General features: G+C 40.0%; 1 protein-coding gene across 1 annotated transcript; it reads left to right on the top strand.

The window, feature by feature from the left end:
* Positions 1-773: 773 nt before the first annotated feature.
* Positions 774-6,648, top strand: LOC110960212 (suppressor of cytokine signaling 6). The gene is made up of 3 exons (XM_022207375.2): positions 774-1,195; positions 1,658-1,727; positions 2,412-6,648. The coding sequence occupies exon 3, from the start codon at positions 2,538-2,540 to the stop codon at positions 4,146-4,148; it is 1,611 nt and encodes a 536-aa protein (XP_022063067.1). The 5' UTR covers positions 774-1,195; positions 1,658-1,727; positions 2,412-2,537; the 3' UTR covers positions 4,149-6,648.
* Positions 6,649-21,260: the final 14,612 nt, after the last annotated feature.

The following is a 21,260-nucleotide window of genomic DNA, read 5'->3' as shown; positions in this document are numbered from 1 at the left end:
GAGAGAACTGAATAGGGAACTTTCTGCGGCAACCACTCCCTCTTCCAAGTTTTGCAATTTCTCTTCTTCAGTAGTTTTATATATTTATTTGTGATGCTACATTTCCATTTCTGATACGGCATTTCTTTGAATGTTAATGAGAATGTTCAGAGTAGTGAAATCATGCATAATGTAACTTGCACTAAATTTCTTTTACCTCATGTAAGTGTGGTGAATTCTAACCCGTACTAAGACATCTTTACATTTTCAGTTTTTATTTAGCATCCAAACAGACAAGCATAAAGCATTTATATTGTGTTTAGTACCTACTTACGTGTGAATATACATTTCTGATTGGAATGATAGAGTTCACAACCACATCCTTCTACTTTTGGCAACTGAGCATCCCCATTTGGAGCAGTTAAAGTACAATCTAGCAGTCAGTGGTGGGTTTTTTAAGGTGGGGCAAGTGTTACATTATATTTACATTTTCAAAATGTGCAAAATAGGTCAATTTCTTTCTATATTTCTTTCTTTTATTTTACAGAAGATAATAATACCTTGTGTTTTTTTTTTCATTTGCATGCTACATTAGAAGCAATTACTCTAGTCTGTTTACAAAATATCTATTTGCCTTAACTAAAATAATTACTAATTATTTTTAAATGCTCGGTTCATTAATTCATTCATTACATTTCCTTTCTTGATTTGGTTTGATGTGCACATGATTTCCAAGTGTCAGGGTTGCGTCTGCCTCTGGGATGTGAAAACTTGCTGTGGCTGCTGAGTGCCTGATTCGCTGCATCTGAATGCACTGAATCTGCTCCCACAATTCAACAGGCAACAAAGGAAGAAAGGAAGAGGCCGTGAGCTACAAAGTGTTAGCCAACCTAGACTGAAAGATGTCACCTTATTGTGTCATTCTAGCCGCTAACATGGAGCCGTACGTTTAGAGAAGTAACAAATCCGGCCACATAAACGCTTCGTGCTTTCGCTTGGCACGCAGGAGTGGACTAAAGGGAAGGTAATGACAATGTTTTCGACAGAAAACGCTAACAAAGCTACTAGCTGACTGGCTTAGGTAGTAAGTTAGCATTAGCACAGCTAACATTAGCCAACAATCGTCAAGGAGCGCACCTTTCATGAACGTGTTGTACAAGATAAATACCAAGACCTTTGTGGTATTTTGCCCATTACTACAAGCAAAAGTGAACAGGTAAGACGCTAAATCACGCACCTTTTTAAAACACGTTTGCACAGCACAAATTCACTTTCAAAGTTCATTTGCTAACAGACTGATTGTTAGCATTTCGTATTAACATGTGAGCATCACAACAGCTGTTAAATTGCAATGCGGTGTTGGATAACTTTATTTTTTCTCATGCCTACCACTGTAAACTGCACAAAGTAAATAGCTACTGGATGTTGCGATTTTAAAATATTTGCGTTAAGGTGGAAAACAGAAACGACAACACAAGCGTAGCTAAGCTAAAGGCATGCTGTTGTGTCCGTAGGCCTTCCCAGGTCAGAACAAATCTGGCTCACTTTGATTTTATTATGGTAGCGTCAAGTGATTGTATAAGTACAGAATATGATTTATTTTATTTATTTTTTGCTGAAGTTATGTGTTAATCAGAAGTGGAAAACTTCTATAACGAACTGGCTTTGTTTTTCATAGCATCAAATGAAAGGTGGTGGAGGTGGAACTTGACCCAAGCAACTGAGTCACCATTTTCCTGCACATAATGGTGAGTAATCAGATTGCAGCTGTCTTGATTATCTAGCGGCTTTATTTGGGTGCTTTAAGTGGCACATGTCTCTGGTTACTGTAGTGTTGTTTTGCCAGAATAGTCATAGCTTTCTGACAGATGAAAAGGCAGTGATGGGAAGACCATAGCTTTGACATGATATGGTCTGTGAATATTCAGTCATGCATTATTTTAGGTCGGTAACCATATGCATTGGATGTAAAATGAAATGAATTGCGAGGTATAAGTGCTGGCTGTCAGCTTCAATGGTGTGTGAAGATTTTTCTATCTATATTGTGGGAGCAGTGCATGAAATTTTATACATAGATCCATAGAGAACAATACAGCAAAACAGTGATACCAAACAGACAGAAAAAACAAGCAAGGACAAAATGGTGAAAACCTTGGTATCTCTTGTAGATCATAGATTTAAAGCAGTCAGTGATGATGAAGAATTTACAACCAAATAATTAACATCATGATTTTAGTCATGTCTGTGTAATTAGGAAAGTAAATGCTATACTACTGTACATACAAACTGTGTTGATGAACCACAAACAATGTAATTTCAATATACAGTAATGTGTATGTTAATGGGTATAAGTCAATATTATGATGTATTTCTTGTAATATCTTGACGTATTTTCACCAAACAAAAAATATCTTGTGTTTTTCTTTCTAAAGGGTTCGATGGTTCCACTGTATGCATGACTTGTTTCGTGTGGCCTGATGGGAGGACACTGTGGATAGTACTTTCATCAGGATACCAGGAGAGCCATCCCATGCCCCCACTTTGGAGGGCCTGTCAGAATGAAGAAGATAAGCCTTAAGACCATCCGCAAGTCCCTCAGCATAAAGGGCAAAGAGGAGGGTGACTTTGTCATGCTCCAGCAGCCCTCAGTGACTACAGAGTTTTCTAAGGAAGAGTCACTTTTTGGGGGCTGCTACACCAAAGAGCTTTCTGGCTGTGACCTTGGTAGTGAAGAGGAGAAAGGAGGCCAGAATAAGGGCCGTTCAAAAAGTGAGAGCCTGATGGGATCTTTAAAGAGGAGGCTGTCTGCCAAGCAGAAGGCGAAAGTGAAAGGCGGCTCTTCAGCCATAGGCTCAGTGGATGACGACGACACCTTCTCATCCTCTTCTGTGCCGATCAGCTTCAATGAGGTGAAAGCCCAGAGACCCCTTAGGTCAGCATCCTTAAGGAGTCACCATTACAGCCCCTCACCATGGCCTCTGCGGTCAGTCAACTCTGATGAAGCATGTATCAAAATGGAAGTTAAAGTTAAAGCCATGGTTCACTCTCCTAGCCCAAGTCCCAACTTAAATGGTGTCCGGAAAGAATTTCATGATTTCCAGATGGAAGGGCTCTTTCAGGACCAAGCAGAGTCCTTAAAGAATCTCCAGCAACCACAAAATGGTGAGCTGCATCTAAATATTGATGAAAATGATGTGCCTGTGGTGCTGGGGTTGACTCCCCAGGACTACATCCAGTACACAATGCCTTTAGATGAGGGAATGTACCCGGAAGGGTCCCACTCCTTTTGCCTGGACAGCTCCTCTCCTATGGAAGTGGTAACAGAGGCAGACAATGGATCCCTCCACACAGACCAGGGACAGGAGGAACATGAACTGGTTAGTGGGATGCCTCCGGATCTCTTCATGGAAACCTCAGTTAATAGTATTCTTATCGGTTCTGCTGGTGTAATGCTCCAAAGCTCCAGAGTAGAGGTCCCGCCTCCCCTCTCTCCACTCTTGCCACCCATGACAAGTACGGGCCGTATCCCCAGGACTTTTTCGGGCTTCAGTTCTTCAGACAGCCAGGTAGCGGAGAGGGTAAGGCACCACCTCAACTTTGACCCAAATTCAGCCCCTGGGGTCAGCCGGGTATATGACTCGGTCCAGAGCAGTGGGCCCATGGTTGTGACCAGCCTGACAGAAGAGCTGAAGAAGCTTGCGAGGCAGGGCTGGTACTGGGGTCCCATCACACGTTGGGAAGCAGAGGAAAAGCTGGTCAACCTAGCTGATGGTTCATTCCTGGTCAGAGACAGCTCAGATGACAGGTACCTGCTCAGCCTGAGTTTCAGGTCACAGGGCAAAACTCTCCACACCCGCATTGAACACTCCAACGGACGCTTTAGCTTCTATGAACAGCCTGATGTGGAGGGACACACATCAATTGTGGACTTAATTGAACACTCTATCAAAGACTCAGAGAATGGAGCTTTTTGCTATTCCAGGTCTCGCTTACCAGGGTCTGCAACCTACCCTGTCAGACTAACCAACCCAGTATCTCGGTTTATGCAAGTGCGCTCCCTGCAGTACCTTTGCCGCTTTGTCATTAGGCAATACACAAGAATAGACCTGATCCAAAAACTGCCCTTGCCTAACAAGATGAAAGATTACCTGCAGGAGAAGCACTACTGAGGACACAGAGACAGGACAGTGGTAGCAATTTGCACTTTTGTGTTCAGTCAAGAGATTTTAACAAGGTTTACAGACAACCACAGTTTTGAGATGATTGGTTCTGGTGGCTCTTGGTTTGTGTCCAGGTGACCCTGTCTCTGTTCAGTCCTCCATTCCACTGTTCTGGGGTTGTTTAATGGTTTTAGGAGGCTCTACTTCCAGAAATATAGGCCAGCACATAATCTATTGCAAAAATATAGCAGAGTTATACAGCCAAGTAATCACAGTTAAACACATAAAGTGCAGACATTTTCACTTGTGATGTATGGCTACGTGTAATATCCAGCTGTGCAAGAAAAGCAGATGTTCATTCATTTACTACCTGCATAAAAGTTGGGCCAGTGAGAAAAACTAAATTTCACTCTGAATTTGAGAAGACACTGAATTTTTATCCATGAAAATGTACATTTTGAGAATAATTTCAAGATGGAAAGGTATTGCTACATCAGATTTAAAGTTCTCTGCAGACTGACCACTTTTGATCATCTTTTGCATTTTAATTAAGATGTTACCATCTTTTCCAGCATGATCACACTGTAAAGTTTGAACATCTTTCTGCATTCACACTTTGCAATTAGGCAAACAGGAAAGTAAGACTTCATAGTATTTGTGATAAAGGCTTAGCTTTGATGTTCATGATATCCAGATTTTCTTTTTTTGCAAATTTACAAATAGAAGCAGGTACAATTGCTTCATATAGCATTATCTGACTTTATAATGGCATGTGACAGCTTACATATCACGACTACATTTGTGCCTCAGTATTTAGATGTTACTGAGTTTATTTTTAGGTTGTTGTGTTTGTAACTGGTGTACAAACATGGACAGATGTGGACATTCATTGGTCAGAAGGTCTTACACTAACCGAAGGAATCAATCAAAGTTGTGCGTAATTTCACGAATCTCTTTAAAAGCTAAGTATTTACAGCATTAACAGAATTGTAGAGCAAAAGATATCCAAAATGTGTCAGTCTGTCAGAAGCTTTAAGCAGTTTGGTCAGTGAAGTAGCTTTAAATTGTTCGGCTGCATGTAGCCATTATACATTGTGCAAGGTACTCGTAATGCTGGATTTTCATGTTGTGCTGTTTGTAGAAACGACACCAAGTTAATGTATAAAACCTTTTGGAAACATGGTAACGTTAAAAGTTACATTTTTCTGCATTAGGAATGCTACAGAAACTGCACCGCAACTCAGGCCTAACAACTTTGTCACTGTCTGTAATGCTTGTATCTGCATGTAGTAAAGGCTTTAAGACTGTCAATTAAAGGCATTGTAGAGTTCCTCTAAATGAGAGAAGATGTCACAGTGTGAGATTGAGAGATTCTGGCTGTGGTGTTAAAACACAACTCTGAGTAAAAGGCTGTTAAATGCACACTTGTATTTACCTTAGGCAGTTTATATGTAAAGAAAATTACCCTCACTTAGCCTGCAAATGAAAAGCAGATCTCTTGTCTGTTGACCTGAATCTGTATGTAGGAATGGCTGTTTTGTAGTCTCTTAATGCTAGCAATGAGCTGGACCCAGATCAAAGGAATCCTGAAAAGGATGTGAGCTTAGGTAAACGGATTTGGGAAAGCCAGGGTTAAGTCCTTCTTGCCATCTTGGAGCGATGCCACAGTTTCAGCGTGTGACAAAAGTTCAGTCACAGCTGCATGGCATCATTAGTGTTGTATGGGTTTTAAGGACATTTGAAAAGACGGTTTCTGCCATTGCTTATTCACATTGACCCCCAGTCCCCACAGAGCTGCACTACCCCACAGATTATCTCTCTACTGGGCTGTTTGTGCCGGAGTAAAGGGAAGAGCACACAGTATGCTACGCAAGTGCTTTATATGGATACTTGACAGGGAATTGTGTTTTCACATTATGAATGAGCATCTTTTTTTGACATCAGTGTCCTTAAAAGTATTTGGAAAATGGTCTCTCGGACAACTTTGGTAGGTCATTAGCTCATAGTTCTAGTTTTAGTTAGCTGGAAATGTTGGTGTCCGAGACAGTTACCATGAATCTAGCACAGCAGAAATTAGATAGGAACTTTGAATGGTGTTGCATGTTTAAAGACTTAGCATTTTAAAGCTTTGAGTTGTATAGGAATGAAGGATTTAGGTTGTGTGTTTGGCTGTGTAGGGAGATGTTTTTTTCTGTCACAAACATTGGCTGGACATTCTGTGTACAAGAAATGTATTTTTCTTTTTAGAATCCTTGAGTGATTTTTTTTATTTTATTTTTTTTCTGTTTTGTGACACTTGCCATCTGGGGGATGGAGCTGTACAAAAGGAATGTACGCTTGTTTGAGGTATCCATTTTATCTGCCTGCAGACCAGTTTCAGAAAGCATGGGAATCATAAAAACTACATTGACACATTATTTGCACTTGAACATTCTCCAGTGACATGCTTGGATCCTTTCCTGCCTAGAATTGTCCCTCAGATGGCTGTTTTAAAAAAAAAAAAAAGAAACGAAGTCAAACATTTGTCCGTATGTATTCGTATAACTGTTAGATTAAAATGTTTTGTTTTCTTCATGTGTGTGGGATATAAAGGGTAAGGCACCAGCATCATTTCAAAGCCTCTGCTCATTGGCTGTCATGGAAATGGGATCATGGCAAGAATGTGGATGTAAATTTAATCTTATTTTTTTCTTTGGTTTGTATGGGTTTCAGTTGAAATGTGAAATGTTAGTCCTTATTTTTAATACAGTGTTCTTTCAGTTGTATTTCCATTTTAATTTGCGATTTGTTATCAGATATTGACAAGCAGGAGCCAGTTTCATATGGTATGCTGCTGTGATTTCTCTAAATACTAGTTTAATACTAAGCATTATTGCCTTCAATGTTTGATTCCAGAGGTTGATGCTTGTTCAGACTGCTGAAGCATTTTGAATTATAACAGCTGGTTAGCACTTAACAAGCTCCAACGTTTTATTTTGTGCATCTCGGTGAGTGAAGATAATTGTTTACAGCATTATGTTTGGACATCCTTTTTTTTGTTTGTTTACCCTCTGTCACATGTTCATCTTGGTACAATTTGAAAACTCTTTATTTCTTTTAATGTGTTCTACACATTTGTGCTGCTTATGGATATGATTGCCTTTCTTGTATTTAACAATGGGGAACTAGAATGTCACCAATGTAGATGTATGTACACATAATGACTTTGGTTATCATCTTGGGAGAGCAAAGCAGATTTGCAATTTGTTAACAAATGTAGTTGGTTAAAAGAGAATTTGTAGCGATTAGTAAACCCTCTGTAGAATTACCAGTTCACTCCAGTTTACATTGGTTGTCAACTTTCCAAAGTAGATGGTCTTTTTGTATTTTTCTTTTGGAAAAAAAAATCAACAGTGATTTATTGCACATTTTGGATACAGTTCAAGAGGTTTTTGTATCTGCCAATTATAAATTATAAATAAAACTATATTCTAAAAAAAAAAAAAAAAACTTTTTTGTATTCTCCTGGAATCTTTACTGTTCTCTACACATTACTGCCATCTCTCACATGAGCGTCATGGCTAGATTAAGCAGCTTGCGTACAGAGTTTGTATTTTACCGTAGTTTGAATCCAATGATGCAGTTGATAAGATCTCGATCAGGCTCACAGATGTGTTAATGGGTAAAATCATGGAGGTCTTAAGGATATTCTTTCTACACTGGGTACAAATTGGCAGCTAATCCCAACGCTCTCATTGCCTAATTTACGAAGACAATCTGGGTGGTTTTTAAAAACAACCGAGCGAGGTAGAGAGTCGAGGGAAAGATTAACAGCACTGCTACCCTTCTCGCTTTAACTTCAAGTCGGCTCTGGGGAAACACCGAGTGAGTTCTTGTGTTGCAGAGGGAGAGGAGTGGAGTGGGAGTGGGGTAATGGTGTCAGGTTTGGACTTGGATCTGCTGAAACATGGTTCGCATGATGATGAGGAGGTAGGCTTTGTTAACTGCTGTGTCTGACGGGCCTCTCCTGGCATCTGAGGTGAAGATACACAACTGTTTACGCTCTCTACCCGCTTCTCGATGATTTATTCATAACACACACTGGTGGTCGCATGTCATATAGAGATGCCTCCATCATAAAAGGACTCATCTCTGCCCTCCACAGTTACTTTTTTTTTTTAATTTGCAGATTTTCAAATGTTTATGTTGAGATTCTACCAGAAAAGGTTTTACTTTGCTGGGAGAGTGCAACCTGTCATGATGTGACACAGCATCCCAGCATCTCAGCAGTTTTGTCTGCAAATGTGATATTCGCCCTTCTCACCTTGCTACCTCATAACCAGGATGCTGCTTGCTTACCTAGAATGCTTCATTTTGGTTTGATTGTTATGACAAGAAGCTGTCACTTGAAATCTGCTGTATATTTTGTCCCCTTAAGTCTTGGTAACTGTTAATGCGCACAAAAGTCAATATACACGCTTTGGTCGATAATTTAGTCTATAGTCTAATCTGGGCCCATATTCAAGATTATGGAGAGCCTACTTGCTAATTGTTATTGACAAAGGTTAATTGACATATACAGGTAAGTTTGTTTTGGATGCAGTGTGTTCGGAACATTTGAATTTGCTGGGAAGCTAGTAACATTAGTTTGTTGATTCAACAGTAGCTGATAATATTAGCTTGTTGATCAGTCAGTATCTGGTATCATTTGCTTGTTAATCAGTTAGCAGCTGTTAGCATTAGCTTGTCGGCTAGCTCCAGCTGGTTGGTTAGGGGGCTGCTGATATTAACTTGTTAAAATAGCCTGTAATTAGTAACACTGGCTTGTTAATTTGTCAGTAGCAAATAACATTAACTTGTTAGTTGGTTATCTGGCTTGGACTATTACCATTTTAATCGTTTGCTAGTAATTCTATTAGGAAAATTAGTCAGATTTGAATTATTTTCCTATTATGTCATGCATTATTCATTTGAATAAAGTTAAACAATTCTTTATGTTTTTAAACCGTTTGCCTCAGATTATTGTTGCTGGCAGGTTTTGGAATAGAAGTCAAACTGGTATACATTTGCACAGCGATTGCCAAAGAGTACGGAGCCCCTCTGGTGACATGGTTAAAAAAAAAAAAAATTGTGGCCACAATATAGCTATAACGTGCACACGAAATACTAACTAATACTATTAATATCATTCCTGGACAGCTGGGTAAGCAAATGGAGCGCATCGTCTCTACAACCTGCAATAATCTGTGTACAGCCCGTACCTACGTGATGTTCCTAAGGTGAGTGTCTTTTCTTAGCTGTTCTAGTCAATGTCTTGTTTTCCCGCATTTAGGCAGTTATTTATTTAGGCCTATGTTTGATACTTTGTTGTAACGGTAGCCTATCTGCCTATAGCTATATTGTGGCCACAATTTATTTTATTTTTTTTACCATGTCACCAAAAGAGAGATTTTGCTCAGGCCTGGTTCATCTCAAACAAGCCTGTTGTTTAGCAACTTAACCTGCCTACAAATTAGTTTATTGCTAGAAACATATTGCAAAGAAAAGACAACATATTTAAATAGGTCTTTAGTACGAAATAAAAGTAATTCAGGGGACCGAGTACCACATGTGTCTTTGCATATTTTCTTAGGCTAGCTGAAATAGCAAGTGAATGTTAGCTTAGATTATTAACTTTTGTTCGCTGACTGTAACTGATTAACTCTTCCAAGTGTAAACAAATATAAAACTTCTATATTTATTGTTACAAGCAATACAACATGATGGTATTGTGCTTGTGACGACCCTCTACCTGGACACCAGGTGTGCCATTGTGTCTTTCCAGGGATGAGTCAGGGTCGTCAGCTGATTGAGCCACACCTGGGATCAAGTGGCTCAGCTATTTAAACCTCCCTCACTGAAGTCAAGATCTCTCTGACAGGAGCTGGAGCTCCAGCTGCACAGTTTTGAGTATTTGTTTGCTGTCACCATTGCACATATGTGGTGGTTTTGCATAACAATAAACCTTCTTTTTAGTCACCATACTGCTGTTGTCTCCCTGTTTTGTTGCAGCTTCAGAGCCAAGTTGTAACAGTGCTATTTACCTATTCAGCAGCATGTAGGTTATATTTGAGGGTTTATATCACACTGTGAAGATTGATGCTACTCTCATTTACTGTATATGACCCTAGCATTAAGATTACAAAAGGGGGGAAATGGCTAGCATGGCGATGTCCAAAGGTAAATCTGCCAAACAGCACTATAGATCTTGCAGAACCAGTTGTAGTTTTACAGGGTGTTGAGAATCAATCAATCCGAACGTTTTGCAAAACCACAATATTTACACTTACTTTTTTTAAAAATGCAAACTGAATTTAAATTAAAGCACTTTAATGTTAACTTAGTTAGCTTTAGAGGTGCTAGTGTGTGGATTATGCCCTCCTCACAAAGTAAACTAACTACCTCCTCCTATTAACTGTTTCTGAGGTAAGATAATTTATGCAGTCAGTATGTGTGTGTGACAGCTGCTTACGTGGTAGTTAATGGGTTTCCTGAATAAATAAAGCATGACTAACTTAAGCTAAGCTGCTGCTGTACGTAGCTTTATAGGCAAACCCAGTAAATGCATTTGCCAGGGATTTGAACTGTTTCTTGAATTCACAGTTACTGATTTACTGGAATATAACTGTGACGTATCATTGTGTTGTGCATTATTAAGTGCATTGTTCACCAAAAATAACTGGTTGGACAGATAAAAAACATGCCAAACCAGCTATAAAGCTCTGTAAAGCAGAAAAGTGACAATCACTGGGCAACCTGTGGGACTGAAAAACTTAGTCAACCAGAAGTGCCTAAAAGTGCAGTTCCTTACATGACCACTTGAGGCTGCCTCCAAAAGTGAGTCAACCGTCTATAGTCCCCCATGTTAAAATGCTGAACTTTACAACTGAAATAAATGTGTACAGCCTGATAAAAAAAATGGTTTTGGTCTCTATCACTAATTTACTTGTTAATCATAGCTGTACCAGGGGCAAAATATTATATAATTAATCACATTAAGCCTTAAAGTTATGCATAATTAAGGACGTGACTGCTAGAGGACAGTCCGTGGCCTGCCTCAGCTCCTCTCATGCTCCAACTCTATGCTTATTTTTGGGGTAGCCTGGTACGGTGGCCGAGACCCGCCATCGCTGCAAATAAAACAAACACTGCAAATAAAAAGAAACACCACTGCAAATAAAAAAGAAACGCTGCAAATAAAAAGAAACGCTGCTGCAAATAAAAGAAACACTGCAAACAAAAAGAAACGCCGCTGCAAATAAAAAAGAAACGCTGCAAATAAAAAAGCCACAACGAAAGTGGATTACTGAGGATTATTTTTGCCGATACACCGGTGTGAGAAGAAGAATAAGAAGAAGTAGAAACAAGAACAGGAGTACGACTTGGAAAACGAACGAGAAAGTAAGTGAAAATGTTAGTGTTTAATGTCACTACGTCTAATTTTTAATGTGTTATCTGGTTAGGCCATGTAGCCCCAGGTTTGAAGGTTTGAAGTTGAACTGGAGGATGCCGGTGTGTTGTTAGCCGTCAGTTGTTTCCACCCGGATGTGTTTTCGTTCCGGACTCATTCATTCTGTCCGCTCGGGCGGACGGGCGCCGGCGGCAAAGGATGGTTCGCCCGGGGCGCAAATCTAGCCATGACCGAATCTGTGTGTTTTTCTGGGGTAGACACTGTTCTGGAGTGAGAGCGTGCAGTGGAACATGTTACTGTGTTTTGCTGCATATTGGAGTAAAGTTACCAAACTCGATTGTCCTCTCGTTAGCCGAAGCTAACAACACACCTGGATCCACACCTCCACACGTCTGGATCCAGGATTTTTTTGAAAAAAAAAACATCTGGATCCAGGATCCTGTATCCAGGATTTTTTTTCTGGATCCAGACGGTGATCCGGATCACCTCCAAAATCTAATCGATTGTTACTTTTGCTCTTCCGGGCATTCTGTAAAAAATTGGTGAAAATCCATCCATAACTTTTTGAGTTATGCTGTAAACAGACAGACAGACAGATGGCCTGGCGGAGGTCTGCGCTCTCCGAGTGCTTTTCTAGTTTTTAATGTGTTTTCTGGTTAGGCCGTGTAGCCCAAGGTTTGAAGTTGAACTGGAGGATGCTGGTGTGTTGTTAGCTTCGGCTAACGAGAGGACAATCGAGTTTGGTAACTTTACTCCAATATGCAGCAAAACACAGTAACATGTTCCACTGCACGCTCTCACTCCAGAACAGTGTCTACCCCAGAAAAACACACAGATTCGGTCATGGCTAGATTTGCGCCCCGGGCGAACCATCCTTTGCCGCCGGCGCCCGTCCGCCCGAGCGGACAGAATGAATGAGTCCGGAACGAAAACACATCCGGGTGGAAACAACTGACGGCTAACAACACACCGGCATCCTCCAGTTCACCTTCAAACCTGGGGCTACATGGCCTAACCAGATAACACATTAAAAATTAGACGTAGTGACATTAAACACTAACATTTTCACTTACTTTCTCGTTCGTTTTCCAAGTCGTACTCCTGTTCTTGTTTCTACTTCTTCTTCTTCTCACACCGGTGTATCGGCAAAAATAATCCCCAGTAATCCACTTCCGTTGTGGCTTTTTATTTGCAGCGTTTCTTTTTTATTTGCAGCGGCGTTTCTTTTTGTTTGCAGTGTTTCTTTTATTTGCAGCAGTGTTTCTTTTTATTTGCAGCATTTCTTTTTATTTGCAGCGGCGTTTCTTTTTATTTGCAGCGTTTCTTTTTTATTTGCAGCGGTGTTTCTTTTTATTTGCAGCGTTTCTTTTTTATTTGCAGCGATGTTTCTTTTTATTTGCAGCGTTTCTTTTTTATTTGCAGCGGTGTTTCTTTTTATTTGCAGCGTTTGTTTTATTTGCAGCGATGGCAGGTCTCGGCCACCGTAGCCTGGACCTAGGAGGATTAAAGCTTTGCCAAGTTGGCGACAAATAGAGCCACCACATGGAGCTTCCAAACTGCTGTTCAGGAAACCAGTGGGTGACGTCATGAAGGGTTTGCCAGGAGACATTTTTTGACTTGTTTTTTGGCGACTGTACCAGTTTGGGAGTGATAGCAGAGTCAACTCATGGCTTTTTCACACTGGCGAAATTTCAGCTTGAAGTCCAAAACCTGAAGGCGCTCACGACATTTATTTCAGAGCATAATGTCGACACAAAAGCGCTCATTTGTGAGCAAATTTCTTCACAGTGTGGTTCATAGTTTGAAACTGTTTACTCTGGAGAATCCATCCATCACATGTCTGCCGTCTCAGATTGATGATCCATTTCTGCCATCTGGTGCACTGCGTGGTGCACCCATTTTTCACCTACAAACAGGGATGATGTTGACAGCTTGAATTAGCCAGCAAACATATATATCGCTTTAAATTGTCATGCCAGGAAAACATCGGTGGGTCTAGCTAGTAATGATAAAGCCGAAGTTACCTGCTGGCAACAGATGTCTTTCAGCCCAGAGTGAAAGGTTCAGCTCTATTAATGCTTGTGATCTCATGCCAGCAGTGCCATACACCGCTGAGACCCTCTCCTTCTCCATCTATCATACATTAGATGCCTCTGAACCTCAATTAGCCCTGTTAGAGACGGGACTGCCTTCATCATTAGCAGGTTCCCACTGAAACAGCAGCTCATCGTGGCATTCATTGTGATCATTCTTCACAGTTTCCCATGTATTCGTGGAGAGTGTGTTTGTTGAAGTTCAGCTTGGTAGCTACCACTTTGTGTGTGTTACACTGTTGTGCTGTATGCCTCCAGATCAAAACGCCTTTCATCACGGTTCGTTTCCAAAAGAAATACCTCTCCCACACCAAGCAAAGGCAGAATTTAAAAAACAAAAGTCATTCAAACTGTGTGTAAGTGAGCTTCAGTTACTCTTTCAGGAAAGAGCAGGAACTCTGAGATTCTCGAGGAGCGAGCATGGTTAATGACCAGAAAATGGCAGCTCCAGATGGCCCCAGCTCCAGGGCGTCAGTGGTGAAGAAGCTGCCCACTTTGATATTTGATTGATAATCTGTCAGGAAAGTCATTTCTTCTGTGAGGACTTTTCACACGTCACATTTTATATGATTAAAATCTGATTTTCTCCCAACTATTATGCTGTTCTTTGTGATATCATTTCACAGCAGCAGGAAATGTAAATTAGCTACCTGAGTTACCTATAAACTACTACCTTTCAGAAAGACATCTTTATAATTACAAATGGCATAGGCACACAAGAGCGGAATAATAATAAGCTGGAATTGTGTGTGTTTATATGCATATGTGCCTTTTCCGAGTACATAGCTTCCAGCACAGATTTGAAGGCCAAGGGGAGTCATAAGACAGTCATAATTATGTCATTAAAAAGAGTGACATCTGGAACTTGGGGGCCATCGAGCAACACCGAGTACCCACCTTCTTCCCTCCTTTGCCCCCTGTGACACTGACAATCCACTCTCATTCCCTCCAACAATCTGCCCATCCTTCACACGGGACGTCGGTGTGTGCGTGTGGATGTGGCGTGATGGTGTGGAGGGGGTTGGGGTGGGAGGACTGGGCGGGGAGTGAACAGGTGGCAGCCATCAGGAAATGGATGGGGAATGTTTTGAATGGGAAACTTGCCTCCATTCCTCACGGAGTACCTGGGTGTCTGCCCTTCACCAGTGGTCCAAGAGGCACAGCGAGGATGGGAGAGATGAAATGAGAACAGGTGGTGGTTTGTCGTTTAACGAGGAATGGAGTTCCCCTGTAGGTCTGCCAGTGAACAGCCAATAGAACAGTCTGGATGACGCCTCCACAACAGGATCCCTACCCTACTGCTCGCGGGTCTCAGTGGTCCTCACACTGTATCCAAAACAAGAGAGCCTTACAGGTAAAAACTCGACGTGCAACTGTGTACAACGCTGGTTTAAATGAGTTTGGCACTTGCAATAGCAAATTTAAACAAGACAAAAAAGGAAAAAAAATGCACTACCAGAAGAAAATGAACAATGTGTAATTAATGACATACCAGCCTCCAATCTGTTTTTGGTCAAGGGCCAATCTGCTATCATTTTGTACTTTGATTGAATCGCAGTCACACACCCCCACTCTTTGAACTGCCACTGTCCCACAAGTGCTTCATGCTCGTACGACTGAATGTTGCATGGCAATTAACAGCTCCCCCTCCTCTGAGAGTGCAATACTCAGCAGGGCCCCACCCTCCTCTGCAGCCGTGTCCTGATAGTATTCTACCCCCATCGTTTCTCCCTCAACTCCAGTGTGTCGATCACAGTAGTTCAGGGCCCTATGAACCTCTGCTGCTGAGATCCACTCCTCCTCTTAGTCCACCACAGCCCCCGGTACACGGCATCTGCTTTGTAACTTTCAAACTGAGCCTGAGTTCATTGTAGCTGTAAGAAAAGCAGCTCTGTTCCTTTTGAATATGCTGCCGTCAGTTCTTGTTTGATAGCATTTCCCAGACAATTAAGCCAGAGTTGTAATTTCTCTTCCCAGATATGATATTTTCTCAAGTAAAATGGGTATCCGTCATTCTTGCTTTACGTGACTGTGAGGCTTAAACATTTCATCTCTACAGTCACAGCTCCAAGGCGGCTGATGGGATCTAATCACTGAGATGTATGCTAATTGTGCTGTTTGACATCAATGACTGATATTCATCAGAATATCTAACGCAAAATTAAATTCTTTCAAGAGAAAAACTGAAATCATCACCGAGTTTTTATTGGTATCCAAAATTCTTTTTTAATTGCTACCTATCCATTAGAACATCCTCAGTCTATTGTACACTGCCCAAAACTGTTGACTGATCTTGGTAAGTGTTCATTTGTGCTTTACAGTTAAGATTTTTTTTTCTACAGAATCCATTATGGTTTGATGCACTCCCATCACACTGACATTGCTGACCTTAAAGATTTAGCATTTTGACAAGCTTGTTAACCTTAAACCTTGATTACATTATCTCAGGAGCAATGCAGAACAGTGTAGGAGTACATTAAATGCTACATTTCTGGGGGAAAAAAATGATAATTAGATGAGAAATGGATTTGTTATGGCAGCCTTGGCTCCCTCCTCACATCTGCAATCTATTAAAGAAGAAAGATTTTAGTATTTTCCAAAAATGCCTGTTGTACCTTTGCAAGTGATTTGCAACTTCCTCCAAGACATTCTTCGGACCATAGGTCTTATTATACATTAGAAGATTCCAAAATCTCACACGATACATATTTACAAGGGAGTATCCAACTGCCTTTTCGTGTTTTTGATATTTACCCAACTTGATTTTTTAGGTCCCTCTTTCTTGCAGCATCACTCTATGAAATGTAGGGTCAGTCTGTGGGTCAATAAAGAGGTTTGCTGCTTTATTCCAAACTGAAATACCTCAGTGACGAGAGGAGGGTTTGCCGTTAAGAAATAAAATAAAATCTGTAATAAAGCAAAGACGCCAGAAAAGAGTCTATGAAACATCGCAGCATTCAAAAACTATAAAAATAAAACGTCTGAAAAATAAGAGCGAATAACTGCAAAAATAATTCTGTTTTAATTTATATTTAATTATAAGAGAACTAATTACCATTCATAAAAATACAGATGTTTGATGTGGAACTTTTTTTTTTTTAGAATTTTGGCCTCTTTCTATGGTTAACATGCAAATACATTTTTTTATGTCATTTTATAAGTTATTATTATTTGAAATTTAACAAAGTGAGTAACGTCGGTAAAGTAACTGTAATTTTTTCCCCCTAAATACACTCACAACACAACTGTGAATATCTTAAAGAACAGGCCTCTGGAAATAATCAGCTGTCCACATGATAAGGAGTAAATGGGAAAATGTGATTTCTTGTGATTTGGAGGCAACAACCCTTTAAAATATAGTGTTTATCCTCTGTGCACACAGGCTCTCACCTCTGATGGAGAAGATCAGAGGAACGGGCACTATCTCTAACACTGATGTAAATCTGAACCAGCACACTGCGATAGCTGGCTTGAAAGTAAACCTGGAGGGAAGCCTTTTAAAATTAGATCCAAACTGAAAGAACTGTGAGAAATATTGGCCAGTGCCCGTGACTTGTAGATACACAACGTGGGTTTACATCTCTCCTATTTACAACCCGTGTTTGGTTTTTAATCGCTCACATGCAAAAGGAGAACATGATGCATTTTGATGTGCAATATGACACTTATTGAGCTTAATGGTGGTAAAACATTCATTACCCAAATGCTAACCATGACTCATTTGACGTGGACTAACACAGTCTCCTCACTTGTCAGCTAATCTTACTGACTTTGTCTCCAGCCAGCTATTTATTGAGTCCATCTGTCTCTGTCACTATGTCCATCTTTTCTTCTCTCAGATCCCTGCAGCCATGTAGGCTCTGCTTGAAATCCTTCAATCCCATTAGGTTTTGTATGTCTTTGCCCAGTGTCTGCCCAGAACAAGTCAAATGAAGAATTGTTGTCCTGAATCTGTCTTCTCCTTTTCTTCCAGAAACGAACACAAGCACAAGAGACGGGCAAACCCCTTAAATACACCATCGCCATATAAAGGTGCTTAATGTAACATGGCATAGTAAATGAAATACTCATTTATTATTCAGGATTAGCTTTTTAATGGGTGAGTCCCAGTCCTGTAATACGGTGCTCCCTCAATTGTTTCCAGTTTGTAAATAATGTAATGCAGTCTTGATGAGTAAAAATGGCCATGGGCCATGCAATAGTAATGAACTGTGGGAGCGGGCTCAAGCAGAACTGAAATAATTCTGTTTGAGGAGGACGGTTAAATATCCACAGCTGTCATTAGACAGATCTACGGGGATGTGCTCGGATAAAAGAATGTGTTCCTTTATTTATTCATCTCACAAACTGTCAAGTGCTGTAAAGACTTGGTAGCTTGTTTAATGTCAGGGTGCAAATGAAGTGAAAATGCTGTGAGTGAAATTTGATAGGAAGCATCGTTCCCTAATGGCAGGCTCACAGAAATGTTTACTGAGGCCTATGCGCATAAATTGTACAAAAGGAGAAAACCCTTTATTGAAAATTTTTGCCAAGCATGACTCAGCACTTACAAACCCGACCTTAAAAAAATTTAATTCCAATACAGCAGGATTTAAAAAATTAAAGAATAGTTTATTTCAAAGGCACACACAGTCGATAGCTAATACTTTGAACCTTTTTTGAACAACATTTAATATTGTAATCTTTAGAAGCCCTTCATCTATTTTTTTCTCAGGTCTCAAAGGTCAAAGCCGCCTCTTGAATCAAAATCAAAACCACTGCATGTACTGATTGAGCATGATGAGGAAAATGAGTGTTCCTGAAAAGGGCGCCTCAGTGTTTCCTGTTTGAATGAGAGTCTTCAGAGACATCAAGTGGTCTTTGTGGTGTGTGATGTCATTTCTGAGTAGAAAAGAAAGAAAAAAAAATAACACAAACACACAAAGAAAAACACTTCTCTTTAGGCGTGTTCTGTGATACATCCCTCAATGAAATGAACAATTACATTCATGCTGTGTTTACACAACTTAATTCCGTGAGAGGCATAAAAAATAAAACAGTTTTCAATTTAGTGTGCCGTTTCGACTAAGTAGCTTTGGCCCATGCATGTCTGCTCCTCCTACTGAAGTGTGGCGTTCTGTTTTAAATATAAAAATCCTTCCAAATCCCCTCGAGGAAAACAGCAGCTTAAGGAAGGTTAATGTTCACTGTCCTTGCTTCCTCCACTCGGTGTAAGACTATAATGGAGGATGTGAATCACTTTGGTCGTACAAGCTGTGAGCCATAAGGACATGAGTGGAATGGACAGCAGGTCATGACCTATGAGCAGTGATGGAAAATGGCATTTTAGTTTTTCATGCAGGTTTTATTTGGGCAGATACAATTTGTAATGTTATTCTTGAACCAGCATTTGCAGTATCTGACCATCATAGTCACAATAATACTACAGCATGAATGATACAATGAAAAGGCTTTGCTGATTTGTTGTTTTGAGTTGATTATTGAAAACAAATATATTATTAGAGGATCATATTGGTGAAATTGAGTCTTTTTGGTGTAATTTATCAGCCAGAACAAGAAGCTACAACCTGCCTGGCATGCTTTTTGCATTATCCTCTATGACCTATAGATGTCCTTGTTCAGCAAGTGATTCTGTCTCAATCCAGTTCTAAAAATAACATACCTCTGTCTCCGAGTACAAAGTGAAAATAATATATATATATTCTTTAATCAGAGAGGAAACTGACATAATATCATACACTTGTCTGGAATAAAGTCTTTAAATTGGTTATGTGTCTCTTTTTTCTGTTCATGTCTCTTTTTTTTCCTTCTTCAAAACTCAGATTTTTATTTTGTAAATGCAGACAAAGTATCATTCGGCAGCCTTTGTTTGATTCTAATTTAGACTTTACAGCCTTTCTTCTGTGTTCTGTGGATTTCGTGCGGTTCTAAATGAAGATGTGTTGCAGAGGAAAACCTTTCGGAAGCCGCAGTGCAGACTCGTCTCCTCTGTAGCCTCGACAGAGTTTTCTGTAATTCAGCATCTGAGACACAAGTTGATCCAAGAAAAGCACAAGCGATGTCTCACTCTGACTCACTCCTTATAAAAACAAAAATATGTATTATCATAATCCCTGGTTTCTGTGGTTTACATGAATCAAGCCAGACTGCTTGTAACAGATTTAACTTGCAGGTATGATTAGTGATCCTGATTATTCATTATTTTTACTGCAGCTCAGCAGATTGCTATTAAGATCATTTTTTAATATTACATCATCTACAGCTTTAAAATCTCGTATTATTGTGCTGACATTCTGTCCCATGATCTCTAAACGTCCCATCAAATGCTTTTGGATTGCCTCACACGCCTCTGATATTTTAATTAAAAAAGACAACATTGTACTCTGATGGCCATGAGGACAAAACGGAGATTTATTTTCCTTATGTGGAACTGATCCCAACCTGTGGCACTGATTTCTTCTTAACGCAGGTGTTTTGGTGCATTTCAGAAATCCTTCTCCACCCTCAAATATGCACATTATATATATATAAATCCTCTGCCAAGGCTGAAATGTCTATAAACCCACATTTAGAGGAGTAAATATGCAGTATGTAAGGCTTTTGGATCTATGAATCACAAAGGTAAAAGACTGTCAGCTCCGGTGCTGCAGTGCCTAGATCTTAACGAGTGAGGAGACAAGAGGAATGTGGAGCAGACGTGGGTGGTATTTAAAACTACATATAAATAAATAAAAGGTGAAAATAAATAAATAAATCCTACCTACATCAGTGAGCTGATAGCTATCTCTTGTGAGATGAATCCAAATAGAGCAAATGGAGGACAAGCTGCTTAATTTTCTTGGTTCAGCCTTGAATCTTTATATGCTGCTACTCAGCCCCGATGCATTTCCATTCCACACATGTTTACATATCTGTAACCTGGTGGAATTATCACTACACAGAGTTCGATTGCACCCGTAGCTCATTTAAGAGTCATGGGTTCACCTACATTGTGTCTCCTTCGTGCACAGCAAGGTTTTATGCGGTATCACCTTCACAGACATTTAAATTTCTTTTCCCTCATCACTTTAGAGAATGGATACTATGAAAGCCGACCATAAAAGAGCACTTTTCGGCTTATTATTCAAATTGAGCTTTCAAAAATATAAAAGGATCCCAAAAAGAATGGCATTTCAAAGCTGCTATTGCCTGCGACTCCTACAAGAACAGGAAAGAGCATTTTCATTGTCCATGTTCGGGAGTTACAGAGACTTTCCTCCTCAGAAGTGAATAACATAAGCTAGTACTCACCTGTATAGTTCAAATAAATGTGCTGTTCTGAAAGGTGCGCGTTACAGCAGCTGCTGGAAGAACATTTTCATGAATAACTGTCAAATTAACACCATATAAAGCAATGCAAAAGAGCCATCTCATAATTAATTCTTTCTCAAATAATCAAACACCACCCTTGCAACTTGACTGCTAAGTTCTCTCTGAATAGTTTTAAATATAAAGCATATACAGTGAATAAAGTATATGAAATGGCTAATAAAAGGAGACAAAAAGGTCAAAGATACTGGAGTAGGTCCTTTATTTGTCTTACACGATGAACAGAAAGGA

The sequence above is a fragment of the Acanthochromis polyacanthus genome, chromosome 20 (genome assembly GCF_021347895.1).
Source record: "Acanthochromis polyacanthus isolate Apoly-LR-REF ecotype Palm Island chromosome 20, KAUST_Apoly_ChrSc, whole genome shotgun sequence".
Taxonomy (NCBI): Eukaryota; Metazoa; Chordata; class Actinopteri; family Pomacentridae; genus Acanthochromis; species Acanthochromis polyacanthus.
The sequence above is the reverse complement of the archived record's forward strand: the minus strand, read 5'-3'. Positions and strand labels throughout refer to the sequence as shown.

What these genes read in the sequence shown, in the direction of transcription:
- LOC110960212 (XM_022207375.2), top strand. Translation starts at nt 2,538, where the DNA reads ATGAAGAAGATAAGCCTTAAGACCATCCGCAAGTCCCTCAGCATAAAG.